Here is a 17,993-nt window from a genome sequence, read left to right on the forward strand (position 1 = left end):
TTTCTGATCATCCATGACCCCACACCACTCCCTCTCCCTTATTAAACGTTAATTTAATTTGATGGAAGACCTTCATGTATTTCAAACAAAACCAATTTAAAGTGTTCACAATTACCATAACGAATTGACAATTCCATAACTTTGACCATCTATTTATTATGTACACAAACATGGTAAATTTTCTCCATCTTTACATATATGGCCTCCTTACATATATGGCCATCCTTACTTATGTGGACATATATGGCCTCCCTCGATCTTGTTTCACTCGGCCTCACGGAAAACACAAAGTCTGTAGTCCTGAGCTTGAATCTTACCCTAATATTACTCTTACCTCCTTTTTCTCTTTCTTTATCAATTATAAATGTATTAATCTTGCCAAATCACCGCTTCCCTATTCCACACGTACATTATATTTAGATGTCACTTTATAGACATTTTGTCTCGGATGAATCTTCGGAAACTTTGTCTTTGGATAAAATCCTCATTGTTCTTTGTTCTTTTCTTCTTTTGTTCTGTTGTTCTTTTGTTGTTCTTTTCTTCAGTTTTTGCTATTTTTCGATTTTTTAACGTTTTGAATACATTTCCTCAATCAAAAATTAAACTTTTAAACTTCCTTTTTGGGTTGTAACTGTTTTATATCTTCGTGTTAGTTGTTTATAGATTTTACAGAATGACCAACTTGGTGATTATCAACATAAGTGCTGGTGGTGTTTTTATTTCCCACAGAATCACGAAATCTGGACATGGAAAACTGTACAATTGAGGAAAAACCTAGAACGGTTAAAATTGGAATTTGTGCAGATCAGGAAGTGATCGGTTTTTGGGGCGAGGATGTAGTTCTTACCTGTCGGTTTAGTCACAGTAAACAAAGCAGATTCACATCTCTACATTTCTTGTTGTACAAATTGAACAAAGAAATCCCCCAAAAATTTTTAGTTTACAGCAATTCATCAGATTCCCAATCTGGGCATTTAATAAACAGGATCAAACCTGTAGAGAACCCACGTAAAGGTGATTGCTCGGTGAGGATCAGAAACCTGACAATGGAGGATGAGGGGATGTACGTGTGTCGGTTTGAATGGACAGAGTCAAATGGACATACAAGTGGATTTGAAACACGTCACACAAAACAAACAAACCTTCAAGTCGATGGTGAGTAAATGTAAAGTATATCAACTTGAAATTACCATCAAAATGTGTCCTCGGTTTTTGCTGCAATTTATAATGTTCTCAGTCATTAATAATAATAATAATAATGATTATAAAAAGAACAACAACAAAATTTACAATTGTGAGTTGATATTGAAAGTAAAGAATATAATTTTGAACATAAGACCTACATAGCACTTGTATCTTGTTAATTTAACATTTATGTCGAATTGTTTGAAAACTGACTTTGTAGAAAGTTTGTATCATGTTATTTATAAAGTGTTTTGAATCGCACACAAAGTGAACGTCACTTTTATTTACACTGTTACACGATGTGAAACAACTTTTGTTACCTGCGCCACCAAAGGTGGACGGAGGTTATGTTTTCACCTGTGTCTGTTTGTCTGTCGGTGAACAGGATATGTCAAAAATGTGTGGTCGGATTTGAATGAAATTTGGTGGAAAGTTTCGGTATTTGTCAAGGACGAAATGATTAGATTTTGGTGAAGATCTGGATTCAGATACTAGAATTTATTAAGTGATTCTTTACCATTGAGTGATTGAGCTAAAAACGATTTATAACTCCATATCTCAAAACGATATGGATGGTTTCAGACAAAACTTGGTGCACAGGTTTGGTGTGTGAAAAGCACGAATAGATTCGGTTTTGGTGAAGATCCGAGTCCGGATCCGGATATGAGTGAATTTTCACCATTGAGAGATGGGGCCAAAACAGATTAGCATGATATTTCAAAAAGTTGTGGAGGAGTTATGACAAAACTTGCTGGTTGAGTTGTGTCGTTAACAACAACAAGCCGATTCGATTTTGGTTCAGATCTGGATCGAGATCTGGCCTGTCTGTGGAATATAAAACATAAACTGTTCAGTCTGGCGGAGGTATGCGTTCTTCCAATACTGTTATAGTTTTAATAAAGGAAATCCTTTAACAAAGTTTTTTACCATAAAAGGTGTTATATAATCCAATCTACAACTTTCTTCCCCGTTTTATACCTGAACACCTGAATCAAGTTGTTACAGTGCAGGTAACTCATGTAAATACTGAGGATTCCAACGAACTTACTCACAAGTTTCATTCATCAAACGATTTCCTTGATTTTGCTACATTTCCCAATCATAATTACATGAGTTGGTCTTTAAATTATGAACATGTGAGGATAAAAATGTAAATTTTAACAAGTTTACTGCAGTTAATCTGAAGTTACAAACAAATAGAAATTTCTGGAACATCCTTGGTAGTTAAGATGTGGATCGACACGTTTACAGGAAATTGTTTCAGATTTTATGAAGAATAATACTTTTAAAGGGTTAATTCACCAAAGCATAAACTTTACCAGTGTTTGATGAAACACGTTGTAGAACTTTAAACAGAATGTGTTTCTGTGGTTCCACAGTGCGTCCGAAAATCCTGAAGATGAGATCAGATGTGAACCCTTGGAGTCTGGTTTGTGAGGCCGAGGGCAAGCCGAGTCCAAACATCTCATGGTTGAACCCACACGGACAACTTGTTATTGGGAGAAAGATTACAAGGAGTCAAATAATTGTTCAAAACAAGATGAAATATCACAGTTCGATGAACCTCACGGAAGAAGATCCAGAAGGAAACTACACCTGCTTGGTGAAAAACAAGCATGGGAACGCCATGGGGGACGTGACCTTCGTCATACCCTCCGGTAAGGCACCGACCGGAGGAGGTCTTGTGGTTTGTGATTGTCTCGTCCATCTCCTTGTGCATCATTCTTCTCATTTTGATTCTCTTCCGTTTACCATGTTTATGTCATTTCTACTCAACTTCATCTCTGTTGAAGAGTTGAGGTGAAACTGGAACACTTTTTTGTGATGGATAAACATTTCTATTTTACATCAGGGCAGGTTTATAATTTTATACAGACGTGCTAATTATCATCTGATGAGGAATTTTGATAGATATTGTTTTGTTTAGTCTGTGGTATATTAGGGTATTGTAAAGTACAATTGTAAAATTGTTGTTGATGTTTTGCCATGTATTATAATCTGTACGATTAATAGATGTCCACAACCAGCTGTGACCAGGTTGTGGAACGTCTGCCGAGGCCCTTGTGTGACTGCGATGAAAAAGGACCTCACTGAAAGTTCTGGTCATTCACAAAGTTCAGGATAATATTTTAGTCTTCATTGTCTTCTATGTTGTCTGTTGTACCACAACGGCACCAATTATTCCACACAGATTTTTCAATTCAGGCTCGGAAAATTTGAGCTCCCCAGTGGCAAGTGTAGATATGCTTGTGCAGTGTGCTCTGTGCACCTCCTTTCCCAACACGAAGGAAAGATTCATCAACTTGTATTTTGTGGCCTTCAAAGCCATCCCACAACCAAGTTGACTTAACAAGAAATGTTTGCAATGGTAAAATCTATCTTCATGCAGATTTCCATTATGATTGGATGGAAAATGCGGCGGACAGCATTCCAAAAAATCATTTATCTCCAGGAATTGGTTGCAGTGTTTCATGTAGCAGGAAATCTTTTTTTTCTTCCACCCACCCCTCACTTTTTCACCTTTATTCGCTTTTAAATTCGTTTTAATGCAATGACTTGAGCGATTTGCGCAACATTTTCAACATGGGAGCACCTTAGCATGGACACTTTTTCATGAAGTTGCATGATGATTGGATGGAAAATATAGCCGGCATTCCATAAGTCTGTTTTCTGTAGGCATGCATATGCAAGGTGTTTCATGTTACAGGAATAAATGATCTCAACCTCGGCCAAATTAAGTATATTTATTTGGTCCCACAGTGTGTCCAAAGATCCTGCGGATTCAGCCAGACTTGAACTCCAGCACCTCTTGGGGGCTGCTTTGTGAAGCTAAGGCCAAACCTAGTCCAACTATCACATGGATGAACCCAAATGGACGCAAGGTTAATGGGAGTGAGGCCACACTGGTTGCAATTGATCAAAACAAGATACGATATCTCAGTGTTTTGAACCGCACAGAAGATGATCCGGAAGGAAACTACACCTGCTTGGTGAAGAACAACTGTGGAAACGCCACGGGGAATGTGATCTTCGTCATACCCTCCAGTAAGGCACCGAACGGGGGAGGTCTTGTGGTTTGTGATTGTCTCGTCCATCTCCTCGTGCCTCATTCTTCTTATTTTGTTTATTCCAACTCTTCCGTTCACCCTGAGGATCTCATTTCCATTCAACTTTGTCACTTTTGAAGAGTTGAGGCAGAAACTGGAACACTTTTTTGTGATGGATAAACATTTCTATTTTACATCAGGGCAAGTTTATAATTCTATACAGACGTGCTAATTATCATCTGAGGAATTTTGATAAATATTGTTTTGTTTAGTCTTTGGTATATTCGGGTCATGTGAAGTAAAATTGTTGTTGATGTTCTGCATTGTATTGTAATTTATATTAATTATATTTATTTGGTCCCTTAGTGCGTCCGAAGATCCTGCGGATCCAGCCAGAGTTGAACTCCAGCACCTCTTGGGGGCTGCTTTGTGAAGCTAAGGCCAAACCGAGTCCAACTATCACGTGGATGAACCCACATGGACGCAAGGTTAATGGGAGTGAGGCCACACTGGTTGCAATTGATCAAAACAAGATACGATATCTCAGTTTTTTGAAACGAACAGAAGATGATCCAGAAGGAAACTACACCTGCTTGGTGAAGAATATTCACGGTACAGCACGGGTATACATTTTATATGAAGGATCAGGAAGAAAGAATCCTCAGATCATCTTTACTGTGGTTGCATGGTCAACTTCCCTTTGCCTATTTCTTCTTCTTGTTACCATTGGAATCTGTATCTACAGAAAGAAATGGAAACCGCAAGAAGGTGAATGATTTGAATTGAATGTTTTTATTTGCACGTGTAAATCTTTATAAACAAACAGCATTCATAGATCGCATAGTCTTGCCTCGTTCGGTCATCCTGACCAAAAATACAATCGTTAATTGAAAACGCTACTATTTTGACCCACTGCTGTTATGGCCCAGACACCCCTATCATGCCTTCACCCTATTATGTCACATACATTGCCATTATCCATACTTTCATTATTTATTGATTATTAGGATATTTAATGACCACTTTTGTGCATTAATTGCATCAATGAAGATGAATATGGCACGAGAGGTCGCACATCATACCTGAGAGCACAATTCTGAAAGATAATTTGACGAAGAACAATTTCGCACTGATTTGAAGTCTCGACGCTTATTTGTTCAAAAGTTATAGCTAGAATTTTTTTCACATTAGTGATGACCTTGACCTTTGACCTATTGATTCTAAAAACAACTAGATGCATGGTTTATATCTGCAATCAGTTATGGTTGGGGTCGAAGCTGTTCCATTTTGAGACAACCCTGCTTTGATCAGACACACAGTGATTTAATGTTCCACATCCATCGATTCAGCTTTTTCAGAGAAGATTTTAAAATGGTTTTCGCTTTTCTTTTTTCTTTTTTGTATGCAAGATCGAGGCTCGTGAAAGAGCTAACATTAATCACACAAAAAGTGAAACTGACACATAAAACACAAAATAAGGGGAGCGGTAGACAAGATGGGGAGAGAGGGGGAAGAACACAAACACAACATTTGAGAACAGGGACATCGAGAGAAATGTGGGAGGGAGAGGGCTTGGGGGGAGGTGGGAGAGGTATAAAACATATGAACACTGCAAGGACTTCCAGGAAACAAGTTGGAATTTCAAAAAGGTGTATCTGGGGTGAATTAGCGGGGGTAGAAAAGATCAAGGTTTTCGATGGGGGAAGATAAGAGATGGTGGTGAATAGCTGTTTTAAAGACCCGGAGGGAGGAGTGGGATTGAAGGGAGTGGGGGAGTTTGTTCCAGAGGCGGGAGAAAAGGGGAATGAAAGAGTGAAGGTGAGAAGAGAGCCTAGATTTTGGCAATTTAACCATAACAGGGTTGCTGGCAGATCTTGTGCGACCTGTAGGAATATTAGGGGGACAGAGCACAGAGAGAGCTGGGGGAGCAAGGCCGGAGAGGAGTCGGTAGAAGACAGAAAGACCACCAACATGCCTTCGGTGAGTGAGTGAAAGGCCCTCGGAGTTAGCTTCATCGCAGGAGATTCCAATGATTCTGAAAGCTTTGGTTTCAACAGCGTGAAGCCAAGCTAGGTGTGAGCCAGGAACACCAGCCCAGAGGGGGGAACAGTATTCCATTGAGCTGCGGATGAAAGCCTTGTATGTGGTGAGGAGCTCAGGTGTGCCAAGGAAGGACTTCGCACGACGGAGGATGCCCAGTCAGCGACTGGCTTTGGAGGCCAGCTTGGAAATGTGGTTTTCCCAGGAAAGATCATGGCGTATATCGACCCAAGTGCTTCAGTTACAAAACTTCTTCAAGAGGATTGTTCAGAAAGTAGATGGGAGGGTTGTCCAGTCAGTATTTTCGGAGAGACATAGTGAGAGTGCGAGATTTGTCAGGATTGAAAGACATGTCCACTTGTTTGACCAGTCTGTGATTTTGTCCAGGTCTGCAGAGAGTGAGGAGGCTGCAGACTGCCGATCTGATGGATGAGGAATGAAGCGGCAGATGGTGGAGTCATCAGCAAAGCGATAGAGAGGATTTTCCAGAGAGTTGGAGAGATCATTGATGAAGACCAGAAAAAGCACAGGGCCCATACAGAACACTGCCTTGGGGAACTCCAGCCTGAACAGGAGGGGAGATGAGAGAAATCCATTCAAGGCCACACGTTGATGATGACCAGAGAGGAAGTCCGCAAGCCATGCGTGGAGATTTCCATGGATACCAAAGGAGGAGAGTTTGGTGAGCAGAGCGGGGTGCCAGACCGTATTGAAGGAACGTGATATGTCAAGGGAGGCAGCTCTGATTTCCTGTTTGGCATTGAGGACCTCCATCCATTGTTGAGACAGCAGAAGCAGCATGTCCAGAGTAGAATGACCTGGTCTGAATCCAAATTGATGATCCAAGCTCAAGCCATTGGAGAAGAGGCAGGATTTGATGTCATAATCGATGATGCATTACATGACCTTGATGATTATTGGGAGCAGGCTGATTGGTCTGTAGTTGCTAGGATCTATTTTTGCACCTTTTTGTGTAAAGCTGTAATGTTGGCTGATTTCCAAGCAGATGGCAGTTGACCTTGAGCAAAAGAGAGGGTGAAGAGAACAGAGAGAGGGTGAGATAGAGCGGCAGAGCAGGGTTTTCGGACCCGTGGGCTTATGCCCTCTGGTACAGTTGCAGAATCAATGTCGAGGTTTGACAAAAACTTCTCCACCTTGTCAGGAGAGAAGGACACAGTGTCCAGGAGCAGCTGGGTTCGACTGGGTAATGTGGGTACAGAGAGAGATGGGTTCGGGACACAAAATTTTGAGGCAAACAAAGAGTTGAGGCATTCGGCTTATTCACGTGCGGTGTTCGCTGTGCAGCTGTTTGAGGTAAGGATCTTGTTACTGTCGCTGTATTTTCTTGTCATCATCAAATTGCTGATTGATCTAAATTTTTTCCTTGTGCAGGAAGAGCAAGTCGTGCAGGGACAAGCAATATCCACGATCAGGTGAGCCCCATTTAATGTTGCATTTCAACTGAACACTACAAATCAATCTAACATTCTTCCTCCTTCCTTTTCATTCATGAAACCTTCTTCTATAACGGCCGCCATTATCCAAGGTTTCTTGTGGGGTCAGCAAGGGGGAGCTTGGCCCATCATTAATCAAACCTATTTTGATGTTTATTTAATCTCCTGCATTTCTATCTGCACATTGCACCTTGTCATGGAGTTCAATTATTGCACTTTTCTGGGAAGATATCTAAAGATTAACTTAAAATGGCGAGCAAGTGTGATCACTCTCCGGTCATCTCATTGCTCTGTTCACAATATATTCATTTCAACAAGTTTCATATTTGGTGTAATTTGCATATTACATATGTATAAAAAGTGATGGAGTGGTGGAACAGGTGGGGTAGATTTGGGGGTGGAAAGGGTTTTGAGAAAGAAAATTAATTTATGCAAAGAATGGAACATGAGAATGTAGAGAAAATGAAGGTAACATAAAAAAATGAAGTTGACTGGACAAAAGAGATCGATATGATCCCTTTGCTCATACTTTTCTGGATATTTTATCCTGCCAACCTCCTTTTCCTCTTTACCCCCTTTCTCTCTTCCGTTCTTTTTCTCCATATTTATAAATGGCTGGTGATGGAGTAAATAAACACATTTCCATAATTTCTGTGTGTTATGTCTCATAAAGGATATACCATTGATATTGTCAAGTCCGTAGCTGATAAAGACCAGCCCTGGACAGATACCAAACGTTGCTTTCACTCCGAGGCGTATGTCGAAACTTGGCGGGATTATCTTTTTGCGCGCCTGGGAAAGGCCCGAAGCCTTATCTAATTCGACGGCCGCCACGGGGTTTTATTACTCGACCCACAAACAAGTAAACAGACACGACACAAAAGTAAATTGCAACAAATAATGAATTTAATGAAATTAATGCAAGAATAACAAAAACGAAAGGTGAAGGATAACTAATTTCTTTATTGAGACATCTCCACTCAGACTCGTATACAAACAAGTGTTACGGAGTCCTCTACAATCTCCTGGTCTCGGTAACCTCCGAACTACGAGAGGAGCCCCAGCAGAAAGATATATTACCATGTTGAAAATCAATAGTGAAACCACACCAATGATTAAAAATGAACAAAATTGTATTAGAAATCGCACACAGGAATAACGGTATAACAGATGGCCATTAAGAGTGCACTCTATATATATATATATCTTATATAAAGTCAAATAACTCGCTGTGCGGCCCGCGAGTGAAAGGACACTCCTCAATGTCTCTATAACTTTTCCCAAGGCGACTGTGATTCACTCCAGCGGTCGATAGAACGAAATCCGGTCGAAGCCCGAATCTCGCTCTCCAGTCGATATCCAAAGCATGTACAGTGGGCAAGGGTGCTCTTCCCGCCAAACTGTACAACGACGCCCTCCAGAGGCGCACCTTCACCGCTCCCTCAGCAAACCGCAACGTAATTGGAGACGAAGCGGTCGCACACACACATCCCCGACAGCTGTTAGGATGTTGGGGTGAAGATGACACGAAGCAAACCTTCACAGGTGTCTGAAGCACGGGGTTCAAGATGGCCGACGGCTCTGGCTTGAGCCGATGCGACGAGGCGAGGATTCGTCGGAATCTCAGTGCCCCAAATCTGTCTACGCAGATTTCTCCACTCCAGCGAATATACTTATCGCCGGATGTCCCTTCCAGGAACTCAACATCCCCTCGCGGCTGTCGGTAAACCTTGCTCGTTGCGGAGCGCTGACGTCACGCGTCCTCTCCGGCTTTGCTCGCGCTGCTTCTTCCTCTTCACCTCATTGTCTTCTCCTTCGGTTTCCTGTTTCACTTACAGTTATCCTTTTTAACTTTTGATAACCGTTCATGAATAATAAACCTTTTGAAAATAATAATAATACATAATATCAGAAACATGTCCAGTGGGTGAAAACCATCCCAGCGGAAGTGACGAATCCGTAACAATTCCCCCCCCCCTCAAGAAAGAAAGTTTGAACACAGAGAAAATTTTCTTTGCATGCAAACTCTTTAAACAAACAAAAATAAACTCACAACCCAAATCACCAATTCCCGTGAGCAACAATCGTCAACATCTCAAAAATAAAGCAACAAAATTTCACACAACCCACAGATTTCTAAAGTTAATTCACTCTGGACAAAGCATCAGCAACGACATTGTCCCTGCCCTTTACATGTTCAATTTCCCAGTTGGACTCCTGCAAAGCCAAACTTCATCTCATCGCCCTCTGATTTTACTTTTTGTTTCTTTTGAATGAAGGTTAAGGGGTAGTAATCAAAATCCCAAGTCAAGCAGAACTACAACACTTTTCCCGGGAGGCCGAGCTGAAAGTCAGGTTCCATGATGGTTGGGGTGGTGAGGCCTGGAAGTATTCACTACATGGACGCCTTTAGGAACGTGGCATTCACGGTTAGTCCATGCAGGAAAGTTCACTACATGGGCACCTTTAGGAACATGGCGTTCACAGTTAATCCGTGTAGGAATCTTGGCTCGGCGGCTCCGCAGCATTCAGTGCTTCAATTTTTTCCGAACTTTCATAATACTTACGGTGGGACCGCTTGTCAAGGTAGTCACATGAATAGCGGTCTCCTTCTCGGCCACTACTCTGACAATCCTTCCTTCGGGAGCTGCCGTAACTCTGGGAGCCTCCATAATAATATCGATTGCGGCCACCACCAAAACTACTACTCCGTGGTCCTCTTCTGTAGATCCCACGACACTTATGAAATGCCTTCCATACTGTTATGGTCCGACCCTCGAACTCCTTGCTATTCAAATCCTTTCCTGCATCTCTGGCGTCCTTTGAGTATTCAAATGTGACAAAGCCAAACCCTCTTGACTTTTGTGTCTCCCGGACTTTTATCAGCAGCACTTCCAAAAGCGGTCCATATTTGCTGAAGGCAGACTCCTGAATATCTTCCTTTGTTTTGAAGTTCAGTCCACCTACAAATAACTTGCTAAATTTGTTGCCATCCCTAACAGGTGTGGTGTTATTTTCCCTACTGGGCTTTTTAACAACCATCGGGTTACCATAAACTTGACCACCGGCCAAATCATTCCCGATAACAACAGATACTCCCTCTACAGGAAGAGTGGCTTGTAAACCTACGCTGACCAGTCCTGACACCACATCGGACTCCAAATGGATGGCATGAAGTGGAGCTCTAACACAGCCACCAATCCCCTGTAAACGAACACTATCACCAGTTGCCGTCTCCTCTGACAATGGCAAGATGCCTTGAAGCATTAAAGATTGATGTGCTCCGGTGTCCCTCAATACCCTAACAGGTCTCCGGTTAGTCGAGGCTCCATGCAGTGACACAAACCCCTCTGAAATAAATGGTTGGTAACCCTTTTGAGGGCGATTACTCACATTTGCCATTGCATTCGGAGTGGTACTAGTCGAACTCCGCTCCTTATTTTCCTTTCCCAGAGCATAACAGTGGGACATCAAGTGCCCAGGTTTATGGCAAAAAACGTAAGTAGGCCCGGAGGAGAACCTCGTGGTCTGCCTCGAGCCCCCCGGAGGATAAGTCTGCCTTGGACCTGTTGTCTTCTGATTTCTAGAAGTCGTAGTATCAGAGTGGTCCTCATAGTCATCTCGAGGCCGCCTCCCTGAATCTTCGTTCTCCGCACCAGATGTATCATAACTCTCCGTGCGAACTCTAGGCAGGAAGTTAGGTTTATGGAACCTCATCCTGTGTGTTAAGGCATAGTCATCTGCCATGGTTGCCACCTCATACAACTTTGGTACTTTCCTTTCCTCCAGATGTACTTTAATGTCCTCATGGACACACTGTTGGAATTCCTCCACCAGGATCAATTGTCGCAATAGTTCGAAGTCTTTCCCGACTCCTTTTGAATCACACCACCGATCAAACATGATTTCTTTCATTCTGGCAAACTCCACATGGGTCTCATTCTCCCTCTTTCTGGCGTTACGGAATTTTTGCCGGTAAGCTTCAGGGGCCAATTCATAGGCCTTGAGAATGGTTTTCTTCACTATCTCATAATCTGCACATTGGTCAATCGGTAAAGCCGAATAAATATCTTGAGCTTTACCCACCAGAACACTTTGCACTAATATGGTCCAGGACTCCTCCAGCCATTTTAGCATTTGAGCCACTTTCTCAAAGTGTAAAAAAAACTTGGCTACCGCCTTTTCATTGAAGGGTGGAACCAGCCTCACATGTCTGCCAACATCCCAGGTGTTTTGACTAGTTGTCGAACCAGTCGGCATGGGTGATACCTCTCCCCGTTCTCTCATTAACTCCAGCTCCTTGACTTTAATTTCCTGCTGACGCGCCAATGCACGGTCCTTTAACTCCCTTTCGGCTCTTCTCTCCTCTGCTTCGAGTTCTCTTGGAGCTCTCCTTTCCTCTGCTTTTTTGTCTTCTAACCTTTCCTGGAGTTCTCTTTCTTGTACTTTTAACCTTTCCTGGAGTTCTCTTTCCACTCTCCTTTCGTCTGCTTTTTCCTCTTCTAACCTTTCCTGGCTCTTCAATTGCATCTTCGTTTTTTGGAGCTCCACACTTTCTTGTTCTTCTGGTAACCAATCCAAGGCTCCCTCTCTCCATGTTCTTCATTCCACCATAGATTCCATCACCACTGTCTGCATCTCTGTTTTCTTCATTTTAGCTCGGACCTCCAAGCTAAAATGTTTGCCCAATATCAAGAGTTCCGATTTTAGTAACGCTCGGAACTGTGCCTCACTAGGGGTCGCTGTAAACTTCTCTGCGTCAAACTCCATGGTGACTATCCGTTAACACCTGTTAACCTTCACACAAGAAACTTCCAAAAAAAACACAAATTTTTTTTTGGGTTGTTTTTTGAAAAATTTGGGAATGTTGAAAAAATTTCCAAAATTGGAAAATTTGGGAATGCTAGGGAATTCTATCCCGGACGAAATTTAGGGAATATTAGATCCCGGATGAAGACCCAATTGTCAATTGGAGTCAATTGGACGAGCCCCCAATTTCTGTTACGGAGTCCTCTACAATCTCCTGGTCTCGGTAACCTCCGAACTACAAGAGGAGCCCCGGCAGAAGGATATATTACCCTGTGTTGAAAATCAATAGTGAAACCACACCAATGATTAAAAATGAACAAAATTGTATTAGAAATCGCACACAGGAATAACGGTATAACAGATGGCCATTAAGAGTGCACTATATATATATATCTTATATAAAGTCAAATAATTCACTGCACGGCCCGCGAGTGAAAGTACACTCCTCAATGTCTCTATCACTTTTCCCAAGGCGACTGTGATTCACTCCAGCGGTCGATAGAACGAAATCCGGTCGAAGCCCGAATCTCGCTCTCCAGTCGTTACCCGAAGCGTGTACAGTGGGCAAGGGTGCTCTTCCCGCCAAACTGTACAACGGCGCCCTCCAGAGGTGCACCTTCACCGCTCCCTCAGCAAACCGCAACATAATTGGAGACGAAGCGGTCGCACACACACATCCCCGACAGCCGGTAGGACGTTGGGGGTGAAGATGACACGAAGCAAACCTTCACAGGTGTCCGAAGCACGGGGTTCAAGATGGCCGACGGCTCTGGCTTGAGCCGATGTGACGAGGCGAGGATTCGTCGGAATCTCAGTGCCCCAAATCTGTCTACGCAGATTTCTCCACTCCAGCGAATATTCTTATCGCCGGATGTCCCTTCTAGGAACTCAAAATCCCCTCGTGGCTGTCGGTAAACCTTGCTCGTTGCGGAGCGCTGACGTCACGCGTCCTCTCCGGCTTTGCTCGCACTGCTTCTTCCTCTTCACCTCATTGTCTTCTCCTTCGGTTTCCTGTTTCACTTACAGTTATCCTTTTTAACTTTTGATAACCGTTCGTGAATAATAAACCTTTTGAAAATAATAATAATACATAATATCAGAAACATGTCCAGTGGGTGAAAACCACCTCAGCGGAAGTGACGAATCCATAACACAAGGGAATGATTAAAGAAACTAAAAATATAATTCCCTGTTTGTCTTTGGTACTCAGCTCTGTGGTCTCGACGAGTACCCTGGTAGGATCGGTCGCTTCGAGGACCGCTCGTCGAAGTGCCCGAACAATGGCGCTGGTCAAGCTGGCCGCACACCGAGCCAGCAGCAGGCAGACAGACATCCCCCCGTTCGATCCCAAAGCCGGCAGAAGAGAGAGAGAGCGAGTCCGTTTCTTCCTCCTCCTCTCCACCAACGCACACGAGCCTGGAACAGCCAAGCCAGGGACAATGAACAAAAGCAACCGCCCGATCCGATTGCCAGAACCAAGGGGAGTCAAAAATGCGACTGTTCACCACGCATGCCAGAACGAGAGAGAGACCAAGGGGGAGGGGGGGGGGGGGGGAGCATGCATCCTCCTTTGTCCCTCGCTGACGTCACTCCCCAACCAAACCTGACATCCCATGACATTATCTCATGGCTCCTTAACCAGTCACGAAGCTCGGGCGTGGTTTATCCGTTACAAGTCATCAGGGTGGAGTCTAGTTGCCATTCGGGAATGTTCAGATGACATCGGCGGTCGTGGGGCAAGGTTTCCTTGCCCGATGGAATGTGCTGTGTTTCTGTCGGGCTTGTCGGTGATGTTATAACAATGGGGCCGATTGCATGGCTGGCCGACTGAATGTAAAAACATAAGCAAAATTTACAGGAGGTCATTACAGGAGGTGTGTACCCCAGTTTAGAATAGGTACACCGTATCCCTGCGTGTCGTAAGAGGCGACTCAAAGGGTTGGCGTCAGGAAGGGCATCCGGCCATAAAAACATTGCCTCAAACAGGGAACCATGACAATTTGGAGAAAATTGTCATGGGGACCGCAAGGCTAACCCCCGCTCTTGCAGGGAAAATGGCCTTAAAATGCCTGTTGTTGTTGTTGTTGTTGTTGTTGTTGTTGTAATCACACACTGGGGATTATCCTTAAGCCCGACCTAATTAGCCTAGCTTCACCCCTTGTATGGAGACACATGTACGATCTTATTCTATACAGATTCCCTCCTTATTACATGGAGATTCTTCTTTTTCGCGGCACATGGTCCACGCTAAACGATACATTCCTGGCTTCACTGAGGTATTTAATCTCTACCTCCAAAAACGTAACAATATATTATCCGAACATAACATAATGATAGTTTGACAGATTATTTTGATCATTTTTTATCAATTTTGAAAACTGAAACTTTTTTGATCATTTTGTTATTTTTGATCATAAATAATCATTTTTGAAAACTCTTGTATTCATGCAACAGGATCAGAGTGATGACAAGATTTACATGGGGCTGGCAAAGACTTCCCACATCCCTGAGTCCCAGGTGTACGAGAGAATTGGGAATTAGATCCCTCCATCCTCACGTATCTCTCTCCATTTTCATTTACCCAACCTGCCCCTCACTCCTGCTGGTACAATGTCCAGATTACCTCTCCCTTTATCTATTTTCCTCTTTCCTTCTTTGTCATTTTTGCCAACACTTATCATTTATATGTCAAATGATCATTGCTCCATCCACTTTGGGTCGAGTGTGAAGCAGTATGAACCAATTTTAGTCTTTGGGAAGACTCGGTCAGGTTCAGAATCATACCAGCCACCTCTTAGACTCGGAGTGCATGACATTCCCGAAGTGCCACTGAGACCTGTTTGGGATTATAAAACAACATTTTGTGAGAATCTTGTTAAACCAGGTGGGGAAGGTCAACCTCGAAAATTTGGAACCCACATGAGCATGCATGATGACTCCATGAAATATGCTGCGCTATTGTTATTTCCTCCAAATATAATGTGTTTATTTAGTAGCGACATGTAAAAACTTTCAAATTGATGTTCCGCAGGCAGGATGTTACATCACAAGGTAGATCGATCGCATGCCAGCATTCTTATGTAGATGGTAAATATTCCAGAAGATCAATTGAAAATTGAGTTTCATTGAGTTATATCATCCACCCTGAACAAATTACAAATCTTCAGTTGAATGTTAAGCTTGGCCAGCCTGATTGGGAAGCAATTTAGCAAAAAAAAATTCCCTTGTGAATCCATAAGAAGGTGTGAATAATCGGGGTCATTGAAGTCATACCTCGCGTTTCAACACAGCTTATCGAGCATGCGATCAAGACTCTTCTCCCTTGTCATCGCGTCTACACGTACCCCACGAGCCGGGGAATAGCTCACGAAAGTTTGTTGACCTTGTATACCCTCGAGTCTGTTCGCGCAGGCGCAAACGAGCGAGCGGAAGTAGTCCGCTACGTCCGTGTCATAGGTTATGTATTGACCGCACTGTTTCCCGTGGTTGCAGTGTTCCTGTGTACGACTCGAGCATTTTTCTTCTCCAACGCGCTGTTTCACGGAATTTTTATTCTTCAACAAAGACATGCATCTTGATGCGAGGTTAGTTATCTCAAGATGCTCGGACATGCTAGGACAAAGACATGTTAGGTTATCTTGATGCTCGGTGGTTATCTCGGCGATTATGATGCAAGGTTATCTTAACCTTGTTCTCGTAGCCTTCTTCATTGCCCAAGTTCGTTTTCAGTATCTTCAGAGACAATTTTTGGAAACAGAAATTAGGCGTCAACGCATAAAGAGACTGCTCTCGTCACCTAACCAACTCGTCCACCAAGTTTAGTCAAAACTGGTCCACAACTTTTTAAAATATCATGTTAATTATCACTTTTCACCCGATCTCTCAATGGTGAAGAATCACTTAAAAATTCAATAATTCTCGTATCCGAATCCATATTCAGATCTTCACCAAAATATAATCGATTCGGTCTTGTCACACGCCCAAATTGTCCAAGCTTCGTCTGACTACATCAAAACTTTTTGACATATCGTGCTATGTATCGTTTTTGGCCCTATCTGCCAATGGTGAAGAATCACTTAAAAAATTCTGCTAGTCGGATCCGGATCTTCACCAAAGTCTAATCATTTTGCCCTTGTCACACATGCTACCTCTCCGCCAAATTTCGTCTGAATCCATCCACAACGTTTTGAGATATCTTGTTCACAGACAGACAGACAGACAGACAGGAGTGAAAACATAACCTCCATGCACCTTCATTGGCGGAGGTACCAATGTCTGTTTATCTGCATAAGCCATTTAAGTCTCACTCAGCTTTCCTCCTTATATATCATCATCACCTCGACTTACCACAAGGAATTTGTATCCAATTATATTGTAAGCGTCGCCAAACTCAAATCGGTGTCCTGATCGGAATCCTGATGCACCAAGGTAGACCTCTGCGTGGTGGTTGCCAGGTAAAATCTCCCACCCACACCTAATTTAGTGACGGACAATCGACATCGGCCGGGAACTCCCAAACCGTATTTGACTCGGGTTTTTGGCATGCAGATAACTCAAACAAGGGTCTGTCGCTACAACCGGTCGTATGTTGAATAAGATGGGCCAAGCAATTTAACCCAAGACAACACATCTGGAGGTTTAAGATGATTCATGGTGTTTGCGCCAAACTCCCAGTCGTCACGTGTTTTGATGCAGTTATAAAACCAAAAGGTTATGATACAAAATATATGAACCACACACAGTCAGTCTTAACAGTGAGAGGAGATGAAACGATTCCTCTGTGAGCCACACTTTGGCTACAAGAAAAGAGGAAGTCAGGAAGCAATGTGCGAAGTTGGCCTTGGATGTCACAGGCGGAGAGTTTGAAGAGTAAGGCCAGACTGTATTGAAAGCTTGAGATATGTCTGGAGAAATACCGTGATCTCATGTCTGACATTGAGGGCCTCCATCCATTGTTGTGTGAGTAGGAACAGCATGTCCAAGGTGGATTGCCGTGGTCTGAATCCAAATTAGTGATCTGAGATGAGGCCATTGGAGGAAAGGAAGGAGGCTGGACAGATGATGTTTTCTGGCTCTCCTGAGAGTGGACACACAAGTTGTGGGTTTGTGGAAGGAGCTGAGATTCCCTTCTGTCACGTTTGCTTTCCAGGAAGAGAAGACAAGTTGTTTCAGAGAAACTGCCTCACCACGGGATTCTGTGTACCATGAACGGGGGAAAAGGGAGAATAACTGAAGAATAGATGGGATGGATCTGTGCATATACGAGACGAGTAGATATAGGAGACAGTCCTGAAGTGAGATGGCTGCTTACCGTCCCTGCCAATCAGCTTGAGTGAACTTCCAGGCTCACCTGTGCTGGGGAAGATCTCTGCAAATAGCCATAGAGATGTTGACTCTCCCAAGAATATGATCAGTTGAACAGAACCAATTGGAGCAGATGAAGAGTAGGAGACATTGG

General features: G+C 43.1%; 1 protein-coding gene across 3 annotated transcripts; it reads left to right on the top strand.

Annotated features, from left to right (window-relative positions):
- Positions 1 to 823: 823 nt before the first annotated feature.
- On the top strand, positions 824 to 15,364 carry LOC137428235 (limbic system-associated membrane protein). Of its 3 annotated transcripts, XM_068118175.2 has the most exons (5): positions 824 to 1,155; positions 2,565 to 2,843; positions 4,599 to 5,000; positions 7,665 to 7,705; positions 14,990 to 15,364. In XM_068118175.2, exons 1-5 carry the CDS (start codon positions 1,047 to 1,049, stop codon positions 15,074 to 15,076), a joined length of 918 nt encoding a protein of 305 aa, XP_067974276.2. In that variant the 5' UTR covers positions 824 to 1,046; the 3' UTR covers positions 15,077 to 15,364. The 3 variants fall into 3 exon arrangements, with proteins under 3 accessions (XP_067974276.2, XP_078633341.1, XP_067974277.2); XM_068118176.2 differs by lacking the exons at positions 824 to 1,155; positions 2,565 to 2,843 and adding an exon at positions 4,026 to 4,230; XM_078777215.1 differs by lacking the exons at positions 7,665 to 7,705; positions 14,990 to 15,364 and having other exon boundaries at positions 4,599 to 5,068.
- Positions 15,365 to 17,993: the final 2,629 nt, after the last annotated feature.

The sequence above is a fragment of the Myxine glutinosa genome, chromosome 5, assembly GCF_964187855.1.
Source record: "Myxine glutinosa chromosome 5, kmMyxGlut1.1, whole genome shotgun sequence".
Classification (NCBI taxonomy): domain Eukaryota; kingdom Metazoa; phylum Chordata; class Myxini; order Myxiniformes; family Myxinidae; genus Myxine; species Myxine glutinosa.